General features: G+C 29.5%; 1 protein-coding gene across 3 annotated transcripts; it reads right to left on the reverse strand.

The window, feature by feature from the left end:
• Positions 1 to 6144: 6144 nt before the first annotated feature.
• On the reverse strand, positions 6145 to 17395 carry LOC137837430 (protein ENHANCED DISEASE RESISTANCE 2-like). 3 transcript variants are annotated; one of them, XM_068646414.1, is made up of 20 exons: positions 17031 to 17395; positions 16302 to 16376; positions 15942 to 15995; positions 15790 to 15855; positions 15658 to 15719; positions 14817 to 14947; positions 14684 to 14730; positions 14514 to 14614; positions 13209 to 13304; positions 13069 to 13133; positions 12902 to 12973; positions 12298 to 12447; positions 11777 to 12044; positions 10810 to 10929; positions 10625 to 10705; positions 8499 to 8593; positions 8088 to 8212; positions 7591 to 7868; positions 6871 to 7003; positions 6145 to 6620 (listed from the first exon to the last, which is right to left on the reverse strand). In XM_068646414.1, the coding sequence occupies exons 1-13, from the start codon at positions 17154 to 17156 to the stop codon at positions 11833 to 11835; spliced, it is 1257 nt and encodes a 418-aa protein (XP_068502515.1). In that variant the 5' UTR covers positions 17157 to 17395; the 3' UTR covers positions 6145 to 6620; positions 6871 to 7003; positions 7591 to 7868; positions 8088 to 8212; positions 8499 to 8593; positions 10625 to 10705; positions 10810 to 10929; positions 11777 to 11832. The 3 variants fall into 3 exon arrangements, with proteins under 3 accessions (XP_068502515.1, XP_068502517.1, XP_068502516.1); XM_068646415.1 differs by lacking the exon at positions 10810 to 10929 and having other exon boundaries at positions 6373 to 6620; positions 17031 to 17389; XM_068646416.1 differs by lacking the exons at positions 10625 to 10705; positions 10810 to 10929 and having other exon boundaries at positions 6291 to 6620; positions 17031 to 17391.
• Positions 17396 to 21732: the final 4337 nt, after the last annotated feature.

Below are 21732 nucleotides of genomic sequence, written 5' to 3' on the forward strand. Positions count from 1 at the left end.
CATAATAAAGAGACAATAAAAAAAACACAGATTTTTTTTACTATAAATAGTATAGGTTTATCGATTTTTCTTATTCAAAAGTTTTCTTGTACCAAATTAAACTAATATTATTTTAATCAATAATTTTAGAATTAATTTTTATTCTCCTAATGAGTTAATTATAATGAATAAGATTAATTTATTCATAATTATTTACATATCTTATCAAGTGTCTATTCATTTTGAAAGAATAACTTTAACTATCAGTACGACATCACATTCTCAACAAAAATCTCTATCAAAACCAAGCAGAAATAACAACATAAAATAGTTATTTTTCACAAAAAATAAAAATATTTTATTTTCTCTTTTATGTTAAACCGCTACTAAAATTAAAACAGAAAAAAACACATCAATTAATTAATTTTTTGCAAAAATAAAAATGTAAATGTTTTCAACCTCACTAATCAGAAGCTATAAAAAGAAAGTGTCACGATCTTCTCCAACAAAAGAAATGGTTGTTGATATTTCAATCATTGTGTGAAAATGTAAGCATCGTCTCAAACTCCACTTTAATCGTGACTGTTGGATCTGAGTTGTCACATCTTAAACTCCGACTCTACTAGTTTTTGAGAAATAAATGAGCTTTCAACATGATCGCTTTATAAAGACAAAAAATAAGGAGACAAACTAAAATTGATTTTATATAAACTAAAATTAACTTATATAAATTAATTAACATAAATTAACGAACAGAAACTGAGGATTGAAATCCAATTTTTTTAATTAAATTTTAATTTGTCTTTAAATTTCCCACCCAGTCATGGGTTTCAGAATGTCTAATTTTTAGTTAATTTTTTCAAAACAAATCGTTATTATAGGAAGGTAGGAATAAATTTTTTTAGTATACTTTAGCATGGAAAAAATATTGTGCTATTTTTATAATTTCGTATAATGTTATAAATTATTAAAATTCATTATTATTTTTTGACTACTGAAATTGGTCAATAAAACAATCAAATCAGTCACTAAATATATTTGTGATCAAAATAATGATGAATGCAAGTTGAATCGAAAATCTTGAGCATAATTGGCAGCATGATTATCACCTCTTGATATGCACTCATTTGCATAATGACCGTGTTTATGGCAGTTATAACACTCCACACTTGATTTATTATACATGCCTTATCATCTTTCGCAACCATGTCCTCAGCGCTTCCATGATTTTGGCCACCAAGACCTTTGCTCTGGAATAGCTACCACCATGTCCTCGTCCTTTGCCTCGTGAACTACACCGTGTTTATGATAGGAGTTACCAATTGAGGCTTGTGCTTGTAAAGGCTGTTCAATTGATTTTTCAATCTTATTGTCATTCATCTGTTGCTCATGCGCTCGTAAGGAACCAAACAATAACCTTATTGTCATTGTTGAAATGTCATTGGCCTCTTCAATTGCGGCAACAACATGTTCAAATTTGGGAGTTAAAGATCTCAAAATCTTCTCCACCTTTGCCTGCTTGTCAAGGCAAGAACTTTATTTATATAGACATGAACAGTCTTTGTGGTTTCCATTTGTAGCCGTTCATATTGGCGTCTTAGGGTTTGAAAAGACATCCCATAACTCATGATAATCAAACAAAACTCTCATTTGCACACACCACCGATTGTAATTTTTTTCATCAAGGATAGGAACTAATAATTGGGTAGAGTTCATGATAACATACTGACTCTGATACCAATTGTAGAAACTAATTGAAAGGAAATAATAGAAGGCAAAAAGTTGTAGATACTTATTGAACTTAATTGCACGAAATTTTCATTTTGATGTACTTCAATAATATATATAATAAAATAGGAATACTAACAGCCATGTAAAATGATCATTAGTGCAATAATAACGGTAAATAATTTAAAATTAATAAAATCTAAATTAATAACCAACCCCTAATATAATATATATGACAAAATTTATATTATTTTTAACGGTTTATTTTATTATCACTAAAAATAAATTGATAATAAAAAATTATTAGTTGTAGTGTTTATTTTATGAGACGCGAGACATTAATTCTCACAAAATTAAACTTCAATGATTTTTTTTTTTCAATTTGTCAATGTATGGATCTCAAATTTGATCACAAATTTTTTCATTTAAATGTTAATTTAGTACATTTAAAATGTTCATATAATCCTATAAACAAATAAAACGGTAAAAGAAAATAATATTTGATAAATTCTGTTACATTAAATCTGAGATAAAATATTTAAAATTTCACTATATTAATATGATCATGAAATGATAATGGGAAAGAAGTTTTTCGATACTGTTTCGGTACTTGGATTAAATTTAAAATGAAAATATTATAAGTTTTTAGAGGATTAAAGTGATAATAAAAAATTGTAAAGATTTTAATTTGACGACAACTAAAATTACTAAGATTTAATATGGTGACACACTAGTCATATAATAAACTAAATTTCCAATAATAACTTTTTTTCACCTTGGTTTTAGAAGGTGTTTAACATAAGAATAAATTTTAGTCTTTTTTACTATATGAAGTTAAAAATGTTTACTATTTGTAATTACTTTATCAAAATGTTAAAATTATGGGACCATTCAACATGCTCAAACCTCTACATTCATTAAATTTGGTTGGAAACCTCTAGATAGATTCATTAAACTTGGTTGGAATGTGATTTTTCATTTTTATTTGTTTATGGTGGTGCTTGGCCTCTTAGAGGTAGATGGAGAATATGTGTGTAATTTTTTTGTTAAAGATTGAGTTTAAAGTATCTCATGTTTTTAGTGAAGACAATTAATGTGCAAATAATTTAGCTAATTTTGAGGTTCATAATAGGTTGAATTTTCTGTGTAGCCTCTCATGTTGGTGAATTTCGGGTGTCTATTGTTATGAGTAGAGAGATGCAATTCTTAACGATTATCACTCGGAGAATTCTAAAAAATATTTTTGATGAAGTATGTATTTGAAATAAGTTAAAAAGTATAGTTTCCTTATTATTAAAGAAAATGTCTTCAACAACCATATAGAAAAGGTATATAATAATAAAATTGTAATATTTTTATTTTAAAGAATTTCATATAATTGTATGTAGAAAGTACCTTTCAATTATTTGAGTTCAAACTATATAAAACCTTTACCATTCAGGTAAGTCATTATTAATTTAAACGGACTATTTTAAAATGCAAAATATAATTTATAAATATATCTTACAACTTTTATTTCAATTACTCACATTTAGGGGTGGCAAAGCGGGCCAGCCTGCCCCGCATTGGCCCGCCCCACACTTGGCCCGCCCCGCAAAGTTATTGCGGGTTAGAATTTCCGACCCGCCCCGCATAAGAGCTGGCCTGCGGGTTTGCGGGCCAGCCCGCGTTTCTCTTTTTTTTTTAAATTAAATATTATTTTTTTTACATTTTGTTCTTAAAAAATTGTCAAATTAAATCTATATATTTGTTACTATCAAATCCAAATTTTTTTTCTTCCTTTTCAAACATAGTCAAACATCAAAAAATTAAACATTAAGATAAATATCAAATATCACTATTCTTCCACTTCCAAAACATTAAACATACCTAATTCTAAAACATTAAACATAAACATAAACATTAATTAAAAAACATTAAACATAAACATTAATTAAAAAACATTAAACATAAACATTATTGACATTCTTCCATTTCAATAACATTGGATGTCGCCTTAGAAGAACTTTCATCCATTTTTTCATAATTATAATCTTCCCCGTCATCTGTACACATTAAAAAAATGACATTTTTTTTCTTGCGGGTTAGCGGGTCAGCCCGCCCCGCCCCGCTGCTGGCCCGCGCGGGCTGCGGGCTGCGGGCTGCGGGCTAATGCGAGTTAGCGGGTTGAAAAAGTTAGTCCGCCCCACGTTTTTTACATGCGGGCCGCGGGCCAGCCCGCATGGCCCGCCCCGCTTTGCCATCCCTACTCACACTTTAATTAATATTTTATTTGATTGCTAATATTATGAAAACAGAAAAATAAATTTTATTTTTATAGTTTAGAGTTGTGCTAGTTCAAATTGTGTTTATGGGTTATTACCTCTACGTGATGAATTATCTCTCCTTTTACGCTCGAACCAGAACCAGTAATAAATAAGTAAAGAATTTCCCATTTTTTTTATTAAATCTTTCCTCCATTATAGGTTCAGATTTATCGTAAAACATAATGATAAAATATGATTTCCAGAAATTTTGGATAGGATTAATCAGTTTTTGAAAATTTTGTCGAAAATTTAAGTCAATTATAATGGATTCCATAAATTTGGTTATAGGGAGATAATCTCTTCAAGATCGACATTACTAGGGTCAATCACCACATTTGGGGTATTGTCGTTTTGGATTTTCGTGACAATTTGTCCTTAAAAGGCACCTCTGAGGGTTAAGAGAGGAAATTGTATATAAATTTTTCTTCTTCTCGAATTCTAAATGATGTGAGACTATTTGGCTATCGGAAGAAGACTTTTATTTAAAATCAAAATCTTAAATTTTGTATCATGTTAAGATATTTTAATGAGGGTGTCTCTTTAACACTTTAGGTTGCAACATGAGTTCTATTCCTTTCAACTACCTTGGTCTTCCCACTTTTATGGGTGCTCCTAAGACTTGTTACTTCCAACCCTTGGATGATATGGTTAAGAGTAAGTTAGCTTTTTGGAAGAGTAAAATTTTAAGTATGATGGGTAAGGTCCAACTTGTTAACTCAATTATTTATGATATTAAAGGGTTATAGTTTTCAGGTTTATGGCCTTACACTCTTTTAAAATAGATATTAATAAGAATGGTTTAGTTAATGTTAACTAGAACTCAATCTGCGGTCCTAAGGAATGTGGGGTTTGCAGGTCCTTAGTTTGCAAATGGAATTTAAGGCATACCTTCTTCAATTTGCTTGAAACAACTTGCTTGAAATTTTGCTTACAATATTATGTCTTAGGCTAATTTGATGCGGTCCAAGTTTCTCAAAACTAAATATGTTCTATTTCAAACTTTTCATTCTTCTTTTATTTGGTCTGGGATAAAATATTTTTATGATACTGTGTTGGAGAATACTTTTTGGACTCTTGGAAAGAGGAATAAGATTAACTTTATAATGATCTCTAGTCTTCTCAAAGATGCATTTCTTTAATTTCTAGAGTCCCTTACATGGATATAATCAATCTTTCTTCTATTGTTGCTAGTGGTTGGAATGGTTGAGTGGTCTATTTCTTTTGGTCTTTGCCTATTATAAGCTCAATTCTTTAGATAATTTAATTATCACTAATTTGTCTGATGTTCCGAATTGGAGCTTGGAGGATAGTGGGATATTGTCTCTAAAAGTTACCAGTAATTTGTTTTCTTATTTTTCTCCTTGTGACTCTAGGGGAAGTAGGATGGATCAAATTTAACCCAGATGGTGCTGCTCGGGGGAGTCCTGGTTTGGCTGCTTGTGGAGGCATCTTTAGAGGTAGTCGTGAGTACATTGGTGGGTTTTCTACGTTCATGGGATTCATATGACCTTATATGTTGAGGTTATAATGGTGATTATTGCTATTGAACATGGTCAATCCTCTAGATTTAGTAAACTTTGGTTGAAGTGTGATTCTTCCTTGCTTTGTCAAATTTTCTCTTCACCTATGGTGGTGCCTTGGTCTCTTAAAGGTAGATGGAGAAGATGTATTCAATTTTGTGACAAGATTGAGTTCAAAGTCTCTCATATTTTTCGTGAAGACAAACATTGTGCAAATAAGTTAACTAATCCCGAGGTTCATAATAGATTGATTTTTCTTTGGAACTTTGTTATGCCTTCCTATATTAGTCTGATTTTTTTTTCATAACAAGTTTCAGTTGTTATTTTTCAGTTGTAATTGTTGTTTTCTTTCTTGTGTGGGTTTGGTGTAGCCCCCATCCACTTGTTTGTATTCTTTTATTTTATTATATTTTCATGTTTGGGAAGATGATTTGTGAATTTTGAGGTTTCGGCCTAACTGAGATTTCAATCTTCACAGTGATGTCTATCATGTAGCTTTCATTAAAAAATAATTTTAATGAGGTTATGTTATAAGTTTCAGTCTTAAACTTATAATATTAGTATTACGATGATGTCCTTAATAAATGTTCAATTTTATTCCAAGTTTATTTGTATTGGAAATTTGTAATTTACCATTATTAATGAAATATTCATACATTAGAAGTGAAGCATATAAAAACAAGAAGAAAAATGTGTATTTTAGATTCTTTTTAGAATTGTTTTGGCTAAAGACAATCTAGAACAAAAAAAAATTTATCCTATTTTGAAAATTTTTTGTTAAAAAATTCTGCTTGGTCTCAATAGAAGTGTTATGGAATTGTAGACATGTGTCCAAAATTAGATCAAAGTTGAAACCATCCTTTTTTATTATTATGCTTTAATAGAACAATTCTATTGAGTATCCAAAAACTCTTTTGCCCTTGTGCTCCCACCTCTACTTTTGAGTGCAAAAACCCTCTTTGCATTTTGAAGCACATCCAACGATCATTGTCCAAGACCTCTTCAAGTTGTACTTTGTGCAAAGAGCAGTAACATGCTTGTAATTAGAGTGCTGGAAATTACAAAGTTTTCTGCTGACACAAACATGCTGCCAAAAAACACATTAAAAAGGAATAATATATTACTAGCAATCATAACTTCCAATAATCATAGATTTCTAATAATGACCAAATCTAAAAAGAAAACTAAATAATAGATTTGAGAAAAAACCAAGAAGAGTTATTTTTAGTCTAGTGTTTACATACATTGGTTTGTGTGTGTTTGTTTATATCTTAGCTTATAGTCATGAGAGAGTAAAGGAAAAAAATGCATTAAATCCTTATTAATAAAGTGCTTACTATCAAGTTACATCTCCAAAAAGCATATTGTTTCCTTCATTATCGTCATAAACAAGAGTATATTCTTCACTTCCAACCAATAAACTTGTATAAGCTTTCTCTTATTCTTCCTCTTCCTTGTTTTGAATTCCACCTGCACAAGAATCTCTTTGGCCATAAGAACAATGGAAAGAGGCAATATGAGATAACTTCATTTGTGCAACAAGTTCCATTATAACAGAATAATGAAAAAAATATGAAACTTAATTGGTAAAAGAGACTACTAAACAAATTAACTTAAAAAACAAAATCCAAGGTGCAAAAAGATTGACATAAGTTAATGTCTATTCAACTCTAGTTATGTAGGTTTAGATTTAAGCTTTGGTTAGATTAGCATCTTCTGAGATCTTCTTGATTCACATACGAATTATAGTTGTTCATGGAAAAGTAAAATTAAAGCTTACAACCAAGTTAGTTGAAACCAACAAGTTTATCCAAATTAACTTTTTTCCTTAGGAGTTAAATTGTTAAATTATCATTGTCAACATAAGCACACATTTTTCTTTAAATTCAATAACATGTTTACTAGTTGGTGAAAATATGTAGCTAACACAAAGGTGATAATTTACTTTCACTCTCAACGAAAGAAATCTCCACATTCAAACAAAATGTGTCAACAATAAATATGATTAAATTGATCACATAAACAAAATTATACAACTAAAAGGGAAAGAGTGATACTTGCAAGGAGACCTCTAAGGAGCTCATCAACAATATCAACCGAGGAAAGTTTTCATAGTTGTCATAACATTGATGCCCGATTTTGTTCCTATAGGAACACCATCCATATTGATCTTCACAAAGAAGAGTTTGCCACAATTGTGAGTAGATTTTTTGCTAGCAATGTTGTCCATAACAACACATGTTGACAATGCTAGGCCTAATAGGCAGCTTAGAAGAGCTCCCACATGCAATGATCTTCCTGAAGGAAGAAGTTGGAGGCTAACCCACTATTGGACCTGAAGTAGTTATGTTTTAGGTGGGTCCATACACAAAAAAGTTAGTCATACAAGTGAACAGTGAAAATGAGAAGCATTATAGTACCATCACAAAGTAGTCATTAAATTTCTAGTATTAACTGCTTTTAATTATTCTATCAAACTAGCTAAAATACACTTTAATTAGATATTTTTGTTATATTCTATAATGAAGTTAACCTTAGAAATATTTAATATTACCTTAAATCTTGAGTTTTTGTAAGCATAATCTCCATGAACAAACCCATGCCATAGAGGATTGCCTTCTAGAGGAGTGTTCTCATCATTTGATAGAATCCAAAAGAAAACAAGGAACTTCCAACCATCTAATTCATGATAAAATACACATTAACCAATATAAATCTCAATAACTAGGATGGATATATAATAACAAGATGATGTTATACTATAACATGGAAGTTGGCAACATAAAAGATTTTTGACCTCCTAATTTTTTTTGCATATTATCAATCTATCCAAAAGTAGAAATGTGAGAATGATAATATTTTGGAAATAATAATTAATTTTTTATTTTTACATTACACCATAATTAATCAACAATATAAGAAAACCATACACAAGTAGTAAACTAAGAATAGAAAATAAACTGACCTATGATACAAGGACTATTGCATGGATCATCAAGTTGTGTCTTAGATCAAATCCAATATTCATCCACCATTTTCATCAAGGTGTTTTTCCTTCATCTGAATAAGAAATTTAATCTCTTAGTTCAATTATATGGTTAATTTTGTGAAAAAAAAAATGATTCAGTTTCATATGAAACACAATTATTTTCTTTATTCTAGGGACTATGACAAAAGTTAACTTTTATAAAAACATAAGTATATTATTGTTAAAGAAAATTTTAAACACTCATAATTTTTTATTAAGTACTTGAATATAACAAAACATAAAACATGGTCATTCATCATCTAAATAACAGATCATGAAAGACAAAGTGTTTAGACTGTTAGAGGATATAACATTATGTAATATTCTTTTTTACATCTAATAAGGCACCAATTCTTACGTGCATAGTTTAAGTTAACCCCGTACTTCTCAAAATTTATACGCTTATTCTTTGTTGTAGGAAATGTCTTTTGCTTTCGTCTGCCAAATAGATTGGTTCAAACATAAGTCACATCAGGTAATGTCTTGGACAAAGAGTGCTAAAGTTTTTTTCTTCAATAACAACTTGACATAAGTGTTATTCAACTCTAGTCCGATTATTTGCTTATTACAGTGTACACTTTTACTGTAGTTTGGTGCAAAAGACTATGCTACCTATGAAGATAAGTACTGACAGTGATCCAAGATATTGCATAAAGAAGAAAGAACATTTAAAGTCGCATAGAGTGCATTTAATGCATAGTCCACTATCAAGCATGTTAGATGTAGGAAAGACATTAAAGTGATTTGAAATTTCACGGTCATAAACAAATTTGAAACTACTATCTTTGTAAATCACCTATATAAAGCTAACTATCAAGAAGAAGATTGCAAGCAAAGAGGTTGCACTATGCTAAAATGCTACTCAGATTTTTTGTGCCTCACAAATGTTCACGGAGGACACTGAGTGTTCATCTAGTAAACTAGGAGAGAGAGCTTAAACCTTGTACAAGTTGAAAGACATAATCCCTACCTAGTAGGAAAAAAATGATCTATTGATCATGCCCTCACATAACCTTCTAATCTTAGCTAAGAGTGGCTATTTGGTAAAAACTACTCGTTGAGCTAGGATTGACTTGTGAAAAGAATACTCAAGGGGTTAGCCAGGAGTGTACAATCCCAAAGAATACTTTTTGAGCCAGAAGTGACTTATGGAAACAATACTCAAAGCCATGAGTGACTACAATCCCAAAGAATACTCGTTGAGCCATGAGTGGCTTGTGGAAAGAATACTTAATTCAGCAAAAAGTACCTTGTTGAACGAATACTTAGTTGAGCCAAGAGTGACTTGTGGAAATAATACTCAACATAAGTGCCTACAAGCTCAAACAATACTCAAGGAGTTAGCTAAGAGTGACTAAAAGCCCAAATGATACTCAATTATACTTCACAACATTAGTTTGCCTAGTAGAACTCAATATGTTAATTGAGAATTGGCTGCAGTTTGTTGAAAGAGACGCACTAATATAAAATGTCTTGTGTATTTTCTCTCACTTATTCATTTACATTATATGTTATTATTATCTGAACTACCTAAGAAGGATAGTCATTGTGAAAATCTATTTAAAAAATGATTTAAACAAGTAAATATATGAAATTATGATGTTGTATCTGTCATGGTACATCAGACGCAAAATATGTTAACAAGTTAGTAACAAATTTCTTAACAAACAAAATTACCATTTTTGTAGTTATCAACGTTAGACAATTTTTATGAAAATATTTTTAGAATCTTTAAAACACAATGCAACTCTTTTTTCTTGTGTTTTTCCTATTTTTCACAATGACAATTTGTATATGTTAGTTGAGTTGTTCATATATTTTTATTCTTCGTAACATGGAACATAAATGTTATATGAAGGTAGGATTATCAAGATCTTATAATTTTAGAAGTTGGTATTATAAGTTATGCATCGACACGATACATGTATTACAAGTTATTTTTTCATAATTGGATTTTAATATAGGCACTAACTTTTCAAAAGATACATTTTTCTTTTCTATTAATAAGTTTTCCCACGAATATAAAGGAAAGATGGATTAGATTCATCAATGCAAATGACAACCTGAATCATTTTGAAGGGTGGTTCTGTAAGGACATAACACACAATTCTCTCTAGTAGTAGTCTTTTGTCCTTTCTTCTAAACTACAAAAACATAAATTTGAAACCATTTTATTAGAAAATTGTTTAGAATTATGTTACATACCTTGCATCTCTAGTTATTTATATTGAGATAAAATGAAAGTAACCTGCAAGGTCTTGTAACTTTTTGACCAATAAACAACTAATGACATTTTTGGGGTGATAAGCCCTTTGTTCATCCATTAGCTTTAACTCCATTAACAATTAGCACAGTAGGACATGTCATCCTAAAAATATCTTTTATTAGATAAAATAGTTGTTGAACTAAGAATAAACACTTATAGGGTTTCATGAAAATTTTAGGAAGGAAATTCAGAGACTAAGTAATATTTCTCTTTTAAGTACTTTGATAAGGTTATATATCTTATTTTGGAAAATCCTAAAGTTTAATATGAAATTAAAAAGAAGTGAAAATTTTGTAGTTAAACTGATTTTCTCACCCCATTAGATATATATTAATACGACTAGTAGAATCTAATCCATGAATGTGATTCTGAAAAAGTAAAAAAATACATAAATAGTATAATCAGAGCAAAAAAATGCTTCTTGGAACACTTTATATGAAAAATTGTTGAAGAATATACATATATGTTTGAGAAGGATAAGAAAAATGAAGTAAAAAGAACAAATTGAATGCATATCCAAGTTAAAGGGTTAAATTTGTGAGTGTGTAAGTGTTGAAATATTATTGGAGAAGGTACAACTTTAGATATAGTAGAACGAGAACAAGAACAATAAATTTAAAATGTGTATACTATTTTGATCTCTAAATAACTATATTGCAAATAAAATTAGCAATTTCCTTTCAAAGATAGCAAAATTGATAACTTCAATTATAATTCTACATTAATTTAAAAGGTGAAAATGACAACATTGATTGACATTTTCACAAGTGTGATTAATTTTTTTATTTATTTTGTTTACATTACCAAAAAATTATTCCTTGGTGTGTAAATTATAAGAAGTGGTTCTAATTTCAAACATAGTGAAAACTTGATAATGACTAATAAAGAGAAACAACACAAGGAAAAACTGAATGCAAGATCAAAAGAATCTTGGTAAGGAATGAGGTACCTGAGAATGTTGCTTTGAAAGCATCACAAAATGTCATTCATACTCTAATCATCATATTACGTTGGTTCAAAAGCATCAAAGAACTCATCTGAATCATTCATGTCTCTGAAATTTGTACAATGAGAAATATGTTTCTCTTCTGCATCTTCCATTACATGTTCCACAACCTTATTGTTATTTTTTGTAACTTCATTCTTAATATCTACTTTCATTGCAATAGGTTCAGAGGAAAAATTTCCAACTTTAGCCCTAAAAAATTCTCTCAATGCTGCAAATGGTAAAACATTTAACTCTTATGAAGGGTTTAATATAATAATATCCTTATGCAAAAACCATAAATATAAACCTCTCTATATAACTTCTATAATACTTTTTAAGGTTTAAAATAGTCACTTGGTCTCTATAAGTGAAACAACTTCATTAATACACATGAATCTTTGTTGTAAGATTTTTTTATACATGGTTGAATCCAAAATGCATTAAGGTTCAAATGATTAGTATATTAATTATATTAAACAAACCTCCAAGTCTCTCAAGCAAAGAAATGGTCAAGGATATAGCACCAGATGAAAGGTGTGGATACAATTTCCAAAACTTCCAATCAATAGCAAGCATGTGTTTCACAAGTGATGACTTTCCATTTTTGACAGGAGTGATTAGAAATCCTCCACCTGCCAAGTATTGTGATTTCAATTATGGTTGCTTTTGTCTATAATTTTATACTATTTTAATAATAATAAAGAAAACACATGCAATTCAAAATCTTAATCTTTATTTTTTTATCCGCAACATAATTTTATAATTAAGGAAACACTATTGGTGTTTCAACCCTTGTACACAAAGAAGAAATAACAGAGTATGAAAACAAAAGAGTCAACATAGCATATCAACATATGTTAAAGTTTTGTACCCTCAAAAGACCATTTGAACTGCACTTTCCCATAAAGCAAAGAAAAACAACTAGAACCCATCCAAAAACCAGATAGAAAAAACAAACGCCCATAAGCGTAAGCTAGATTGCTTCAAATTCTTGAAAAGAGCAAGGAAACATGTGTTAAACACTGAAAAAGTAGCTTGATCTCTAGTCACAAATATAATAATCTCTAATTTAAAAGCATGTCTTACTTTTAAGGGATGCACGGACATAGTCTCTTTGTGGTGGACAATTCTTATGAAGAACAGAGTGGAATAATAAAACTGTTAACAAAAGAAAAGGAACAATATTAGTTGATAGATAATATCAACGAATTAGAGCTTCACATATGGTATGAGTTTTACTTCAAAATATGTACCATATGTGCCATCTTTCTCTCTTCTCCAATATCGTTGTAATAGAAAATCTCGTGGTTTCATTCCCCTATAAATGCGATCAATTAATAACAAGTATGCTTGAACTAATTGTTTGTATAACAAAGTTTCACATATTAATTACCATGGTAATCGATCATCGTACAACTTCAAATGAATAATATCAGTATGATCATCAATGTGATCTATCACACTACCTTGATATGTACAAAAGTCCCATCTGCATGACATTTGGTAAATTTAATATCTGAAGTGGATTGAAAAAAAAATTATATTCAAAGGAGTACCAATGCTTTATTATTAATATTGCTTCTCTTGAAGGTATATAAATTTCTTACTAGTTAGTACTAGTTGGATATGAATCTTAGTTTGGAAAACAAAACCAATGTTACTACTTTGTGCAAAACAATTGCATGTCTTAAGTGTGTTTGTCTTCTTTTTGGAAACACAAAGAGATGGAAACTAAACCAAAAGAAAAATCATATCTAATTCCATTCATTTTATCTCTCAAAAGGGTGTCAAGGTAATAACTAATTATATAGCATAACCACATTTTGCATTGAGAACAAATAAAATTTAAAGGATTCACTTATATTACAGTTTTTCTAATATATTTTTTCTTATTACTTGAAATTTCTTCGAGACCTATTAAATTATGTGAGTCTCCCTGATGGCAAATTCATGGAGCTCTTCTCGGAATCATGTGCAAAGGATGCGGAAGCTATGGATGTAAATGTGCAAGATCCTCCTAGAAGCTATGGTGATCTTGAAGGTGCATAATGTGTATGGAGAGAGGGAGGTTAGGCCAGCCCTATGGTAGGTGATGAAGGTGAATATTAGATCCTAGAAACTAGGGAAAAGCAAAGTATGGCACAATGTTGGCAGCATAACTTTACTCTCATTAATCTTGCAAATACATGAGCCAAGCCCTCTTATTTATAGTGTTTAGAGGGCTGGAAATTCAAAAGAAAGTGGAGGAAAATTCAAATGAGAAGCATTTGAATTTGGAGCCAATTCCTAGTCACAAGGGAAGTGTGACTTGGTTTCTATTTTTGGCACCTCCTAAATCTATACCTACACCTTCTTTTGTGTCACATGGAAGGTGTGACTTAGCTTTATACATTTGCACCTCTTATATTTATATCTACACCTCCCTTTATGTTCTACTAAAAATACTCAAAAGTAATTACAAAAGAAAGACATCCAATGATGCTTAGTTTGCCCATATCTTTTATTTGTTGGGCTTGAGTTGAAGCTTGAACTTGTATTTGGGCTTGGACTTGGGCTTTTTCTATCATGGGCTTGGGCCTCTTCCATCACTCCCTTCATATTTGATGATTCATATAACTAATAATAATGGAATAAACTTTAATTTCAGCTAGTATTTCTAGCATTCATTAACTTACTAATCATAATTTTGTAAACTTACTCTGATCTTGAGGACCCTAGAGACATAAGAGTATGGAAAATATCTTCTGAAGTTCCATCAATTACACCTATTGTCATCATTACTGGGTGATTGCCCCATATCTGAATACAAAAAATTTTAGACAAAGAAACCATAAAAAAAAATGAATTTTAAAGTTAGGATCAACTAACACTTTCATGGAAACCCCAATCTTGTGCTTCTTTGAAGATCCTTATTCCTACACAAGCAGTGAATTTTAGATAGCAGAAGAAGTCACTTGTTACTCAAAGACAATGATAACTACAAGAAGTATAAAAACTTTACCATTATGGCAACTAAAAATCTTCCATGGTGATGGAGCAATAACATCAGAGGTCATTGCTTCATTGTATATGCATGACTGAAAATTCCATTCAATAGATTGTTTCCATTTTTTCTTTTTTGAGCCTCCCATTCTATTTAAACAAAACTTTAGGTATACATACATAACAATATAAAAAAAAAGGAATAAACATTTTCTAGTACATGTGACATTTTTTTGTTTCAAAAGATAATATTGCTTTGAAAGATAAATAAAAGGCGAACTTCTAACAAGAGTAAAAAAACATAGTAAAAATGTGTCAACTTAGAACTTGTAGATTACAACATTTCTACACTGTTATTTAATCGCAAACCTATTCTAAGAACATTTACATGAGTTACATTGAAATCATACAAATAATCATTTTTGTTTGACAGACAAAATGAAATTTTTTCAAATAGAATGCACAGTCTTTAAACTCATCAATCAAATGTCCATATGAATACAAATGTTGTGTACATGATGATACCCTCTTAGGAGTAAAACAATAAAAAGAAGTTAAAAAAAGTCTACAACTATACTATAAAGTATGTATTTGATTTTATTTGTTAGGTCTTTCGAAAAAACACACCAAGAAGATTCAGTACCAATAAACAATAATTCAATCACAAAACCTTAAAGATTATGATACTACCTTCAATCAAAAAACCTTAAAGAAATGAGTTTGTGAATCTTATTCCTTATATATTATTCAACCTTATCATTTATAGAAAATTTAGGGACTCAAACTTAAATTTCTAACCTAGCCTTCTTAACATATTACAAAATTGCATGCTCATATAAAGAAAAAAGTAAGTGGTGTACCTCAATGATAAATGCTTTTTATTGGAAGAAATAAGAAAATCCATTTCTGGATTTGAATTTTCCTAAAAAAAGAAGAAGTAAGATTAGCTTCTAAGGAAACAACTACTCATTTATGCAAAATTTAATCAGAACCTTGAGTGCAGCATCCTTCAATGAACGTATCCATTTGGCAGCTTCTTCTGGACTACTTGCTCCCAACTAAAATTTTATATACAATCCACTTCAAAAACTTGTTCTTATATGTATTTGTTAATATTTGTTTTTCACACTTAGTTCACACATACCTTAACTTCGTCTCTTTTATTCAAAATACTGTATAGTGTGAAGATGAAGAATACCTACACAAAGTAAACAAAATTTAAATTCATTAAATTAGTGTTTAAAGAAACAAGGAAAAATTGTAAAATCATTCAAATTATATTATTAAAACAATAAAATTATTCAAAAATTCTAAAAATGTATTCCTTATCACATTTTTTTGCAACTTATTATTATTAGTTAAAAAAAATTACGAGTCACTGGTTAATAGATCATGTAACTTAGGTCACACATTTAACACTCTCAATACATTGTAATTACAAAGTGTATATAGCAAAGTATAGTAGTTTACTTGAAAGTTTAAAACTTCTAATTAATTATCTTACTTTTTTGTTGATTGTTTCTCTTCCATTATCAATAACCCGAACTTCAGAGTCAATTATTGTACTTCTATGCGCCTCCTGAAAAGATAATGCAAAAAAAATTAATTTTTTTCAAGGATAAAAAACACATATATTAGGTTAAAATAGTAACACTATTCACACATCATATTATACTACAAAAACTATTATAGTAAGAAAAGAGATTGAAAGAAATGTGAGATGAGATGAGTGATTTGATACCAGAGAGAGAAAAATATTATAAACTATAAAGAAAAACTAACTATTCATCTTCATGAATCTAACACCAAAACAAAGATTCAAATATGAGCACATAGTTTGAAACCTGTCGCAAGAAATTATAACATTAATGTTTATCGTTAAACTACATCAATTTGGACTTCATGAAACACAATATCAACCCAAAATGAGCCCATAACATTGACTCTTGAGTGACTTTAACATGATTCATAGCATCAATAACAAGCAAATAAGAGAAAGATATGAATGGAATAGTAAGTGAGTGTGCATTCATAACAAAATAAAAATACTCACTATCTCCTATCACTATAAAGAGTGTGAAAATTATACAGTGAAATGAACCCATCTTTTTCATGGTGTTATTCTTCCACACCATGAGTATATATCTTTTTCCAAAAAGAAATAATCATGTTCAAGATAGGAAAAGAATTGTGCATGATAAACATAGAAATAGAAATGAACATTAAATAGCACCTCCATCTGGGACATAGGTTTGTCTTTGAAGCTTCTAATAAAACTGTTTTTGAGGATGAAGTATCTCTTGTGTGAGCGACGTAACCCTAACCTATTGATGGTAAAAATAGAAAGCCAACCCTCCATTGCACCCTAACTATGAGGAAAATATTGTGAAAGATCAATAACATAGACACCTTCACGTACCAAAGAATGGGATTTAACCTTTCACAAATTTTCCAAAAGAATGGTGATTGGTGTTTACATATGTAGCAAATACAAAAAAAAAAAAAGAGAAAAAGAAGATGTGATGCGATTCTCTGATTCCGAATAGAATCAGACCAGAGGAATCAGAGAATCGAACAAGAAAATCACAATGCAGAAATGAAAATTTCTGAAAATGATACCAATAAATGTAACTAGGTTTCCTATTTTCATGTTTAATTATTGTTCAAAAATTACGTGGATGTGTTACGTTCATTACGTGATGGTCAACATGGATTTATTATTTTATTTTCTTACCTTTTATATTTGATTTTTTTTTTAAATTAGATTTCTATTATAAATGTTTATTGCATAAAAAAATGAAAAAAAGTAATTTATTGCTAAAAATTAATAAGTTAGTGTGATGATCACATAAATAAAAAGATATTCATAAAAAAGTAATTTATTAATAAAAATTAATTGTTAATAAATGAATATGATGTTTATATACATAATAAATTTTGAATATTTATAGTAGTTGTTCTTAAGTACAACTTTTAATCATATTTTCATGCATGCGGCTGTAACCAAATTTTGAAGGTGCAATTTATTTTAGAAAGGGATGAATAGAGTTTGAACTCAATTTGCAAATTAAAACAAATTAACAATTAACAAAATAGAGAGATAAGGTAGAGAGAAGTAAATACAAATTTATATTGTTCACCTACAACCAAGGCTATGTCTAGTCCCCTTAAGCAATCCGCTTAAAATCCTTTCACTAAGTATTTTCCATCTTTCCAGGTACACAAGTATTTTTACACCTCTTTAGGTACACGTAGCATTTTACACCTCTACAGGTACAACAATATTTTTACACTTTTGCAGGTACACCATTCATTATTCTTACACTTCTACATGTACATTGGTGTTCTTACATCTTTGCAGGTACACCAAGTATTCTCTACATCTCTAGAAAATCAGTCATAATCTTCCCCACGAGATCAAAATCTCTTTACAATTAGAAAATCTCTTTCAAAGAGAACAAAAAAAGCTCACGGGGTATTCTTCACAATGCGTGAAGGATTTACAATGGTTAACACACATCCTTTCTAAATGCTCTAATAAGCAAATATGTACAATGAAACTTGTTCAAAGTATTTATCTTCAAGGTCTTTATGGAATGTGACCATTTGAAGCTTGAATATTTGTTAGACGCTTGAAGTAGAAACTTCTGCACTGATGAGTATTTCATTTCTTTAATGTATATTCTTCATAGTTAATCATTTGAAAACTTTCCATTGTTTTATATGACTTGAACATTGTAGCTTGATGCTTTAATCATTATTTGCATGAATCTTGTGTTGCAACATCATCATTTAGATGCTTTATGAAGTAACTTTAGCTTTGATATTATCTTGTGTGTCGTTATCATGTTATTTTATTTCAAATTCCTTCTTTACTCATGTTTATTTGAACATTGAAGTGTATTTCTGAAACTTCACGAATTATGTTCGGAACTTTTTCTCTTTTTGCTATTAGACGCTCTATACTTTTTCTTTGATGAAATTTGTGCGTCTTAATCATGTATTTCCACTTTCAAAAAATTTCTTTAAACGTAGAAAGTTGAGTGTTGAAGCTTTGACGTGTGTATATGAACTTTCCAAAAAATTGTATTGTTCATCACCTTCTACGTAGTACACACTGGATATGGTAACTTCTGATTTGAATGATTTTCTCATCTTGAGTATGTGAGGAAACTCAAATTATTTCTATTTATTCCTTATATATGAACATTTTAACTCTAATAATCTTAACTCAAATATTTGATAAAATTAGCCGCATTGTTATTCATCTTCAATGTAGTAGACGCTCGAAATAGAAACTTTACTTTTGATTAATTCTTCGCATCTTTAAACAATTATTTGCATTTCAAATAGTTTCTTTAACTGTATACATTTGAACATTGAGACTTTAATATTTTGGACTTGAATCTTCATTTACAACACTATTCATTTTCTTCCATATACTAGATGCTTGATATTGAATGTTCTTATATGAGTCTTTATTCCATTGTGTCACTTGTTTTGAACTTTGAAACATTTTTCCCTTTGTATTTGTTTGTACCCAGCAGCTTGAAATTGCATTAATCTTTATTTGTGTAAATCTTGTATTGTAGTTTCATCTTTCTAATTGCGCAAATCACGTATTGCAACATCTTCCTTTTCCTATTAAATGGTCGAATAAGAAACTTTGAATTTGATTTCTTTTGCATGTCAAATAATTCTGGAAGCAATTTGAACATGATTGACAATAATAATCTCCACTAAAACACTTAGATATGCATTTTAGGGTTTATAATAATCTATGCATTAAAGACATTTTATTTAAAATTTTCTATTGTAAATGCATTTTTCTAAAACTTTCCAAGTCCGTTCAAGATTTAAACATTGAAAAACAGTTAGACTCTAACCTAGATATATTTCTTTAATATCTTTTAAGAAAAAAAATTTAATGCAGTGAATAAATATAGACTTTATTTTTCGAAAACTTACTAGTTTATCACAATATTAGCAATAACTTTCCTTCTTGAATATATCAGAATATTATTGCATAACATAAATTTGAATAAATTTTATTTCACTCATAAAATATACTCCATTCAATGTAAGCTCAAGAAATCATATATATAAAACTTTCATTATGCTCTATTTTACATTGTTAATTATGAAAACTTTCCATACTAATTCAATCAATTAGCTTATTTGAAAACTTTGAATTAGTATCATCGATTAAAGTTCAAAAACATTAATGAGATGTCATAAAGTATTTTAAGAATGTAAAAGTCAAGTATAGAAATCCCCTAATATGTTAGACATATCACTTGTACAAGTTTCAGTGGTCAAGTGTGTCCATGAGCACTAAGGTCAGATCGTGTAATACTTTTAATATGACAGTTCCTTCTGATGATCGTCTGTTATGTTGTATCTTAAGCATCGTCTGGAGCGTTCATTGATGACATCGTCTACCATGTTGTTTAAGAGAATCATCTGACGTGTTGAAAGCTTTCATCGTCTGATACGTTATTTGTTGACAGCATCTAACACATAGTATATTGACATCATCCAATACATATATCATTAAGACATCGTCTATCGCATCTTGCTTGGTGAGACTGTTTAACACATATATCTTGTGAATATGTCTAGTGTTTCTTTGTACTATGGGATCGTTTGATGAGTCTTTTATCAGTTACACCATTTAATAGATTTATTCATCTTAGAACATGTAACAAGTTTGCACACTTAGTAATATTGTTAGAGATCATAATACATCTTATAGTTTCTGTTATTATCAAAACTTCACTACTGTAAAATAGTTTTTAACGATGGTTAAAAATGGCATTTGAAAATGGTTTTCCAACTATTGTTGATTCAGACATTGTTAAAAATGACCAAGCTAAGATTTCACGACGAGTGAAGAAAAAATCATCATTTTTTTCAAAAAAAATTCTCACTTTTAATGACGATTCTTACTTGAATTGTCAATAAGAGCTCTGATGGTTTTTTTTGCAGAAATCGTGGTTATAAGTGGCCAGTAAAGCATTTTATTGTCAATTTGTTGCAAGAACCGTCATTATAAATGATCTCAAATGAATTTTTAACGACATTTTTTCTTTAAGTGTCAGAGTTTTTAAGGGTTTTTAATAACAATTTATCAAATAGTGTTAATATCACATCCTACATATATACAAATTAATGAAATTTAAACTAGACTAAATTTAAATATCAAAAACTTAATAAAACATCATAATTTAAACAAAAAAACTATATATGAAAAGTTCAACAATCAACTTAATGTCATTCTAATCACTCATATACCCTGAGGTGTTATATATGGTTACAAAATATTTTGTCCACGTTCTTGTAACGTATTCCAGTGCTTCTCAGTCAGTGGGTCATTGAAAAACTACAACATTTGCAAAATTGTTTCAAATTAGTCCATAAATTTATAAACAATAAATCTCATTTTTTTGTGTATTGATGTTTTACCTGATCCCAACCTCTATGAATTATAGTTCGCACAATGGTTAACATCCACTGCATCACATAATAATTGCACTCATAACTTCCAGATTACTTATTGCACTACAAGTAAAAATAAATGTCATTAAATAAATCAATGACACACATTGAAGTGGTTGAACAAATTTACTTTAAATACCTTAAGGTGCATCCAAGTGACCTTTTGTGATTTTGAAGTTGCCCTACCACTCAACATGTTATAACCAAAGTAAGCACTTAAATAATAAGATTTTATGTTAGAACACATAACATTATGAAATGTAAAAGTAATAATAGATGTTAAATGAATTGTCTAACTTATCTATTATGTGTTTAAAATAGTTAGAAGTTTTTTATGCAAAGAGCAAAACCATACAACGTTATGATGTTGAATAAATATGATCAATGGTTACCAATGATGCCGGCATAAAAAATTAGTTAGTCTCTCTTATTTCAAT

This window comes from Phaseolus vulgaris, chromosome 4, assembly GCF_000499845.2.
Source record: "Phaseolus vulgaris cultivar G19833 chromosome 4, P. vulgaris v2.0, whole genome shotgun sequence".
Lineage (NCBI taxonomy): Eukaryota > Viridiplantae > Streptophyta > Magnoliopsida > Fabales > Fabaceae > Phaseolus > Phaseolus vulgaris.